Genomic DNA, 9,780 nt, shown 5'->3' with positions numbered 1-9,780 from the left:
CACAAAAGTGTGCACAGCACTTGAAGTAGTATCAACTAAAAACAGGAAATAAAAATGCCATGTTGTTGAGTAAGCTTTTGAGCAACAAGGTTTACAATCATTCTCAAAATTTTCTTTCTTTCAAATTCAATACCTTGCTACTAATATAAATTGAAACAATAATCATAAAATAAGTGAAACAAAGATATTTGAATATACATTGTTAACATACCTATAAAACATTGCATCATCATAGAGAGTATCCCTCACAACTGGCAAAGGAGCACGCACTTCCTCTCCACCATCTTGTCCAACATTTTTATTTTCATCGTCCTTCACTCCACTGAATCAATGTATGACAACCAGGAAAAAATAAAAGGCATTGTATTCAAAATCAAAATAATTACATCCTAACATACCCAGCATTTTCATCAGCCCAGGGATTAGCATTTTCAGTGGGGGGAGAATGTGATGCAGATGCAACTGGCCCAACATCATTGCCAACATAGAACAGCTGAAGTGCTTCCTCAAGCTTCCAACTAGTGGCCTGTTCCATTCCAGCATACCAGTATGGAATTCCAATCAGTATAAGAACGAAACCAATAGTTTAAAGTCAATACTGGCATTCCCCCGTTGAGTTCCATATGCCAACAGTAGCAAAGAGATGTTTCCAACAACAATAAGATCGTTAATCCTTCCAATAATACCAAATTTCTCAGAACTAGAGTACATGTTTCATTACTAATATCCCTCAATGCAGACAACGTTCAATCTAATCATGGATCTTCTCAATCTTGGACAGGCGCTAGTAGCTCCATCAAACACCAGCTCGTTGCAACTACAAACTTTAGGCTAGTGAAAACAACAAACTCCTTACTGCAACTTTAGTAAAATGCCACACTAACTAATCAAAGTTCCCTGGAGAATCCATTATCAACAAGATCATTCAATAAAATCCCCTCAATTCCTAAAATCTACTAAATCCGGCAACCCCAGAACCCAAAACTTCATTAGCAACAAAAATAACAATTTTTTTAGCAATACGCACTTCAAAAAGTAGGGAAATTAATATGCTTTTGACCTCAATAAACCACCTATTCTAAGACTTGCTCATAATCAAACAGAGGTTCAGCTCAACAATAAGCAAGAAAAGAATGAAATTTTAAACACCAATACATACACATAAATATGATCGCCGAATATGTAGATACCTGCAAGAACTGTCTAGCGGTCTCGGCAGTTTGGCCAACGGCGATCTCGAGAAAGGAAGAGACCATGTTCTGCTCATCATTGGCGGATAACATTGCCTCCATGGTTAAAAAACACCCAAATCCAAACCCTAATTAGCAGATAAAAGGCTCCAATTTTTGCTTGCAATTTCAATTTCCCAGAAAAATTCAGCTCATATCTAGGGTTTAGAGAGAAAAAAGAAGTAAGAGAAGAAAAGAGAAAAGCTCAAAATGCGAAGCTTTATAACTTTCTGCAAAAGAATTAAAAAAGATACTTCAAGAACTGGTTTTCAAATTGTTTATATGTAAAGGTGAAAGTAAAAGAAAACTGAGAAGACAACTGTGCAGCCGAACCGATTCTAGACAAAACGGATAGATATTTCTGTAATTTTATTTTTTTTTTACTTTTCTTATGTTAATTAATACACTATAATCTATTTTTGTTATATTAATTTTTATTTTAGAAAAAGTTAGTTTCACCATAAACATTTCGTCTAATTATTACTTTTTTGTAAGCATTTTGTAGTTGGACTAATTCATAATTATTTTAATCATTTTTAATTATGTAATTTATTGTGCAAATGAATATTTTAATTTATTGATAACAAGTCAAAAATTATATTGTTTTTTTGTGTAAATTAATTTAAATATAACTTTTAATACTTTTTTTTGAAGTGGAATACTTTTAAAATTTATGTTTTTATTTTTTTTAAGCATAAAATAAAAATTGTATGAGTATTAAGGAAATGTAAAAGAACATTGCCAAATAAATTATGGATAATATAGTAATTTTAATTAATAAAAAAGTGCAATCGGAGTGTAGTTAAGAATTGTTGAGTCGTTTAAATTTTGGAATATTGAGTGAAAAATAGAGAAAGGAAATAAAATAAAATTTTAACTTTATTGTTTAGAAAATGAAGGAAAATATATGAGTGGGAAATGCATTGTGAATCCCATATGTAATTTTTCTCTTAGATTAGAAGTATAATGAAAGGAAAATAACAAAATATCCCTTTTAATATATCTTTCATAAAAAAAAAGACTTGAAACAAATATAAAATTAATTCTTTATATAACGATTTTATTTCTTCTTTTGGAGGATTTTCCAAACAGCCAAAGAAAATATTATTTCCCTTAACAATATTTTTCTTTTTTTTTTTTCTTTTGAGATTATTTGGATCGATTGTATTCGAATTTTGAAATTTAAATATTTAAAATTAGGTTTTTTATTTACTTAAAAAAGTAATTTATAATCTACAAAATTGATGCATTCTATAATAGCCACCACTCTATTATTAAAAGAGAGAGAGAGAGAGAGAGAGAGAGATCTAATGATATGGGATTTTGTCAATTGCATCGGCTTATATGAATTACAGAATTTAATCATTTAATTTAATTTTAATTACAGTTAATACATACATTTTATTTTTCAACCAAATGTTTGAATGTGACATTTTATGAATTTCACGATTGGATCCATGCAAACCATTTTTTTTTAAATCACCATAAATAAAATGTTAAAAATCCACAATGTAATTGTAACGTCCTATTTTTCTATGTCTAAGTTGTGACACCTATTGAATCGAGTCGTTGCTTAGAGTCGAGTCGGACTGATCCAAAACCCGGTTCGAGCCATTAGAGTCCAGAGTGGGGTAGAATGGGATGTAACTGAAATAAAAAAAATAAGTGGACTTACTTGAAGGAAACAAAAAGATCAAAGTATAAGGATTAGGACTTGCTTGCACTAAAAGATAAAGCTTAGATATTAAGTTGTAACATATTGACAGTTGAGGTACCATTAGGTAATTTTCACATAAAAGTCATTGATATTTTAGAGATGTATCCGTGAGTTCCATTCATTTTCATCTCTTCATCCTTATCTTCATCTTCTTCATCTACTTTACTCTTCCACCTTCTTTTCTCCATCTTCTTCTTCTTTATTTCCATTAATGGGAGTTAAGCATTAATTCAACTTCTATTCTATCCAAGTAAGTAAATCTTTTTGAATTTCATAATTGAATCATTTGGTGATATTTTTAGATGATTCATAAGAATTCTTATGTATAGACGAGGTGAGCCAAAGGTAGAAGGAAGCTAAGAAGAAGATTCCAAGCTTGTTAAGTGAAGGTGTGCTATCTTTTTTTAGTTTAATTAATTTCCTTGCATGAGAATTTGTGTGGTGTGTTGATAATGAGAAAATATGTTGTTTAATGTTGAGTAAGAGGACTGGAAATGGTGAGAAAGCATGAGATGAAATGAATAAATGAAGTAGATATTGAGTTCATGCTGAAACAGGTTTTGTTGGTAAAGTAACCAGTAACTTCACCTTGATTTTGACCCTATTTAATGATGGAATTAGAAAGTGTCATAGAAGAGTTATTTGTTCCTCTATGTGTTAGCTTTCAATGGGTTTTTGAATCACCTAAATCGGAGTTATAGATTGAGAGATATGACCAAAAGAGTACAGACTGCGCAGGCTGAAAAACACGACGCGCGCTCGCGAATTTCATGTCGAGCTCGTGAATTGTGCCTGTAAACTCTCTGACTCTCATTTTGTGCTTCTCGCGCTCGCGAATTTCATTGCGCGCTCGCGAATCTCACCTATAAACTCACTGACCCTCATGTGTGCTTCTCGCGCTCGCGACTTTGCATGGCGCGCTCGCGACATGTGTTTTGATGCTCATTTGGACCTCATTTTCTATGCAATTGTATTCCTTTGCTCAACTTGTATGCCTCCAATCATTTTAAAACAAAAAGACAACATGAGAACATGTATCAAAACAACATGCAAGCATGCAAATGATGTGAAATGAGGTAAACAATATGGTGTATGAAGTTATGAATTCTATGCAATTGTATTCCTTTGCTCAACTTGTATGCCTTCAATCATTTTAAAACAAAAAGACAACATGACACAAGTTGCCCGCTTGGCGAGGCTATCAGCATACAGGTAAGCAGTATGGTTTATGAAATTATGAAGCAGTTAATTTCATAACACAAGCATGCAAATTATGACACAAGCATGTGAAACTAACATGACACAAGCATGCAAATTATGATGCAGTTACTATGCTTTTGTTTTATATATTGACATACCACTAATATGCTCCATTGAGGTTAGGTAGAAACCACGTAGATAAGGCTATGTCGCGACATAGGATAATAGATCTGCGTCCCATACAGTTTGGTACTCCGGCTACAAGCCGTTGAGTGGATATGATTATATAATGGCTATAGCAGCCCAGTCATATAATATTCATCCAGTTTCATATAGTTTTTCTTATCACTTTGGTTTCACTGTAACCTTATAGAGCTATACAGTTATATTGACTACAAATTGCATAATCATACAGTATAATGAGCAGCAAGTATGATAATGAAAGTATCATGATATGTGTGCTTACATTTCATATGTGATTACATGTTTATTTCTACATATGTATGTGCTTACATGTTTCTTTATTCGTTGCGATATTCACTGAGTTTTAATAAAAGTTGCAGAATTCATACAGCATAAGGAATATCAGGTAAGATCATAAAAGTATAATGTTATGTGTGCTTACTAGTTTATTTATTTAGTTCTTATAGAGCCATACATTAATGACATTTTATTATTTATAACTTATATGATGTGACTAAAAAGTGCATAAGTCATACAGCATACTGAACAGCAAGTAAGACAATGAAAATATAATATTATGTGTTCATACATGTTTATTTATTTAATTCATACAGCATAATGAACAGCAGGTAAAATCATGATAGTATCATGATATGAGTGATTAAAGGTTCATGTGAAGGAGTTATGAGATAATTAGAACTCAATTAGTTATGTTATGAATTAGAAGTTTATTATTTGCTATAAAGATACATTTATGTTGAAATTTACTGATTTTAAGATTATCAATGTTTTTATGAACTGTGTATTTTAAGTAAGTTGTCATTGCACTTTGTTAAGTATGTGAATTATGAGCACCACTGAGTTTTATACTCAGCGCGTCGATTTTTATCACGCGTAGGTTGAAGATCGTGGTTGCTACTTGAAGACTTGAAGAGTACTATTAAAGCAGAAGTGACTAATTTGGGAGTAGTAGATTGAGAGTTATATAATTAAGAATTATGACATGTATAATTATTACATTTGTTAGAGCTTATGTGATTGGAAATATAAGTGAAACATGTAATTATTTTGGTGTAAGTAGTTGGAGATAAGAATAATACTTATGAAATATTGAATATGAAATATTTTACAATAGTTGGTGTGATTAGTTCATGAAGACTTGATATAGATCATGAATGCACTTAATTGCTGGATATTAAATGCTATTGAGGATTTATACAATTCTGAAAAGATATATAAAGTGTTATTGTGTTCTGATGATTAGTTGGAGATATTGGAAGTCTGAAGTTTAATTGGGAGTATTTTATATTCATATTTAGCATACAGTATGATATCCGCATGACAGGACATAGGTTCAACCAGATTGTAGCGTCTCGGCTCGGTTCATTCGGATTAACGGGTAGACCGGGAAGGGATGTTACAGTAATAGATGTTGTTTCGCTATATTATTCATTTTCTTATTCATCTATCTTTGTTTATATCTTTTAATAGCATAGTATAAAAAAATTTACTCGAAAATTTATCAAAAAGTTACATACATTATATTATTTTCTTTTAATTTTTAAAAATTTTTTTAATCATGCATAGCAGGGGAATATTGTTATTATATTATATATAATAACTATCTAAAAATACAAAAGATTGATATAATATCAGAAATTAAAAAAAAAAAGGAAAATACTTATATATATGTATCTAGTGTAGAAATCACATATGCAAACTAATATTGATATCTCAAAATTTGATTTTATCTATTTTTTTCTTAATAAATTGTTAAAAATATCTTATTTTACACCAAAAAATTGTATGGAAGTGGCTTGATTAATGAGAGTTGGCAAATTATTATGAAAAAAACTATAGAAACTGTTTCTATTTATTTTTAAAGAAAAATAACAAAAAAAAAAAAAAAAAAAAAAAAAAAGAAGATTTTGAAGTGCTGTTTTAAGCCCAGCAACCTTAGATTGGGCCCAGGCCTACAACATCAGTATCAAAGGATTCGTAATAGGCAGAACGAAGCCTAATTGATAGCCTGCCCAATATATGTGTGAACACGTCAATAAGTGACTGATAAAGGCTTTATTATTACCGTTCATGTCGTAGTCGTAGACGAGTTTTGTTGTCCAACGACAGCTCGTAACAATACCTAAATTGTCGTTTATGGCGACATGTTTTTTTAATTTTATGACCCTCAACTCAAACCGTTAAAAGCTAAAGCGGATCTATTGTCGAACGACCACGTAAACAGCGGAACGACACATCATAAGAATTATAACTCTACATTAAAGTAAATTTTGAGAGGTCGATGGTCTATTTTTTAGAAAGTATATTTACCGAGAAGATATACTTCCTAGTAAATTATTTTTCAAAAAGTGTAATTTCAACGTGTTTGGTATATAAATTAATTTTCTAAGAAGTAAATTATTCGCAAATTACAAAAGACATTAATGTTTATAATATAAATTTCAATGTTTTTAAATAATATAATAAATTGATAGATCTATTATATTTAATTAGAAAAATATATCCCTTAGAAAATTACTTCTCTTGTATAAAAGAAATTTGATGGTCTACTTTCCAAAAAAAAAGAATTAAAAATGCAAATCAAACACAATCATTTTATGCACTTACAATTCCATAGTACTCTCTACTTGTCCTAATCAAACATAATTTGCTGATCGAAAAAACAACCCTTAAATTTGCAATTACCTATTAGAAGATTTTTAAAGAATTTTTTTTTTTGAAAGGGAAAAAAATATAAATTGATCTTCTGATATGTTAATTTCTCATAAGTATGATTAGAATTAAATTAATAATATAAATTGATACTGCTCAACTGAGCTTAATGATAACGATTTATAAAATAAATGGGGAAGAAATCAGCTTACAGTCACTATAATGCTTAAATCAATAGAACTGTACCTTGTTAGAATTTCAAGATTTAAGAAAACATATCTCTTATTAGACATCGCCACTCATTATATATGTAGTTGTTATCGTATATGTACTGTATTTGTAGAAATACAATCCAAATAGAAATTAAATTCGGATTCCTAATTTAAGCAAGCCATTTGCATTAAATGTTAGTTCTTATGGGTATTTTATTTCCCATTTAATGAGAACCACAAGTTTAGTTATATAGGAACTAGGTAGTTTCTTAGTATAGTCGAATATAAATTGACTTGTAATTAGCTAATGGCATACAAAATTTCACAACAAATATGTTAAAAGGAAAATCTTGCCTACACCATGATGATGACACCACAGCACTTTGCTTGTAGATTAATAAAGATCAAGTAGCCAAGTAGGTACATCTTAATCTGATGCTGACAGTAATTTGGTATTAACTGAAAAACGTTCTGGAGCGTTTGATTGCACGTCAATTCTTGACTTTTTAGCCAATCACCAATCTTTTATTTATTTATTTATTCTTTAAACATTATAAAATCTTTAAGGGTAGGATTTTTTTTTGAATGTAATATTTTAATTCCTTATACTTAGCATATATTATTCAATTTATTAAATTATTAAATTTCACTTCACTATACGATTAATATATATATATATTTTTTTTTATCTCAATATAGTTTATGGCATCGAATGACCTTAAATTCTAATGCTAAAGAGTTGTTTGGATTAATGAAATACCAATCAAATTTATGGATTTTTTCTCAACTAAATGATAAAAATGTGAAATTTAATGAATTTCATGAAATTCAAGACATTTTTAAAATCCTAAGAGACTTATTGGATTGATAAAATATCATTCAAAATTATGGTTTTTACTTTTAATAAATTAGTGATAAAATGTAAAAATTTATGAAAATAAAATTGTACTCCCTCTGTCTCATATATATAGGGTCATTTTCATTTTTGTTTATTCTAAAATGTAACCTATCTTTTTTTAAAAAAAAATTATTATCTAATTTTTTAATATACACCTATTTAATTTATATTCATATTTTTAATTGATATCCATCGTTTAATATTATAAAGGGATATTTTGAAAAAAAAAAAACTAAGTAAAAAATATAATTTTACTGTATTAATTAGTTTTTATTAATCTACGTGAAAGTCAAACTAGACTTACATGTATAAGACGAAAGAAGTATAAAATTTTCATAAAACATTCTAGTAATTCAAATGATCATTAAATCTTCTTTCATTGTAAACACGAAACTTTATATTGTGTGATCATGTAAATTTCTTAATTATAATTTCAAATTCAAACAATTTTTCCAACTTAATCAAAGAAAGAATAAGTAGTAGAATTTTCCCAAGGTTAGAAAAGAATAATTAAAGAATTTTGTTTCAAATCTAATTACCAAGTATTATCTTTTCTTCACCAACTTGACCCTTTTGATGACCAAAATACATGAATTCACATCTCTGTTTTTAGAAACAAAAAATTTCATAGTATCTAAATTTTGTGAGGACTTATTATGCCTCTAAATTTAAGAATTTTAGTAATATTATATACTTTTACACACTAGCAATAATATTTTTAAGGTTTTTAACTTTTTTTTTTATGTATAATATTAATTTGATATATGATTATTATAACTTTTGAAATAATAATAATCACATTTTTCAACTATTTAATAAGTATTTAATCGATTTAATTTTATATGTTTAAATATTCAATAGGTCAAATTAAAATATCGAATAGGTGCAATTTTATAAATTATAGTGTTCAAAGTATATCGTAAAACTTGAGAGTGTCAGAAAGTTTTTTATAAATAATTAATGAATGAATGAATTTACATATTTGATCCATTTTAATTCTAATTAGATAATATCTTTTACACATAAAGAGTCTTAAATTGTTTTTAACTTTTTACTTGTTATTGCTAATTAAATAGTCTTTAATTGGAAAGCGTGAGGAATATTGTTTGACCTTGATTTCATTTAGCATTATATAAATCCCATAGAAATGTATTTTCTGCTACTTTCTTCCTTTGCTTACATTGGTGTTAAATGATCATATTTCATATGTCAAAATTGAAATACGAAAATTAATTACCTAGATCAGGTTCATAATCACATTTATGAATCAAACTAATCATAGTAAAGATTTTTTAAAAGTGTTCCGACTTTATTATTTCTTTTTTAGTGTATAGTTAGAAATACCTTGATTGAATTCTGACTTTACAATTAAATGTTTACATATGAAAAATTGAACTGGTATTTTTGAATTCCAGAGCATTACCCCTTCTCTTTAGAGACATACAAGAATATTCATTGACCTTTAACTTGTTTATAAAAATTCCATTGAAATTTTGTAAGGATACGACTTAAATCAAAGAGGGCCCACATTTCTAGTGGAGTTAGACCAAAAGAAATTCTGTACCAAAAAAAAAAAAAAAAAAAACATACATATTTATAATTCAACCGTTCCAATAACAATAAATTATTTTTTTAAGAAAAAAAAGATGAAATAGTAATAAATGATGA

General features: G+C 28.5%; 1 protein-coding gene and 1 long non-coding RNA gene across 2 annotated transcripts in view; one reads left to right on the top strand and one right to left on the bottom strand.

The window, feature by feature from the left end:
- The window catches only part of LOC105634211 (UBX domain-containing protein), an 8,037-nt gene extending 6,498 nt beyond the window's left edge, over nt 1–1,539 (bottom strand). Inside the window, exons 1-2 of the mRNA XM_089716382.1 lie at nt 1,191–1,539; nt 399–526 (exon numbers count right to left, since the gene is read on the bottom strand). Of these exons, the coding sequence (XP_089572508.1) occupies nt 399–526; nt 1,191–1,292 (230 nt within the window). The 5' untranslated portion in view covers nt 1,293–1,539. The remainder of the gene's footprint in view (nt 1–398; nt 527–1,190) is intronic.
- A 1,544-nt stretch (nt 1,540–3,083) lies between these two features.
- Nucleotides 3,084–5,406, top strand: LOC149492409 (uncharacterized). The gene is made up of 3 exons (XR_016318749.1): nt 3,084–3,196; nt 3,276–3,335; nt 5,228–5,406. It is a non-coding gene; the product is annotated as an uncharacterized LOC149492409 (long non-coding RNA).
- The last annotated feature ends 4,374 nt before the right edge of the window (nt 5,407–9,780 follow it).

Source organism: Jatropha curcas, chromosome 11 (genome assembly GCF_041381405.1).
Source record: "Jatropha curcas cultivar XTBG-Jc1 chromosome 11, XTBG_Jcur_1.0, whole genome shotgun sequence".
Classification (NCBI taxonomy): Eukaryota; Viridiplantae; Streptophyta; class Magnoliopsida; order Malpighiales; family Euphorbiaceae; genus Jatropha; species Jatropha curcas.
The sequence above is the reverse complement of the archived record's forward strand: the minus strand, read 5'-3'. Positions and strand labels throughout refer to the sequence as shown.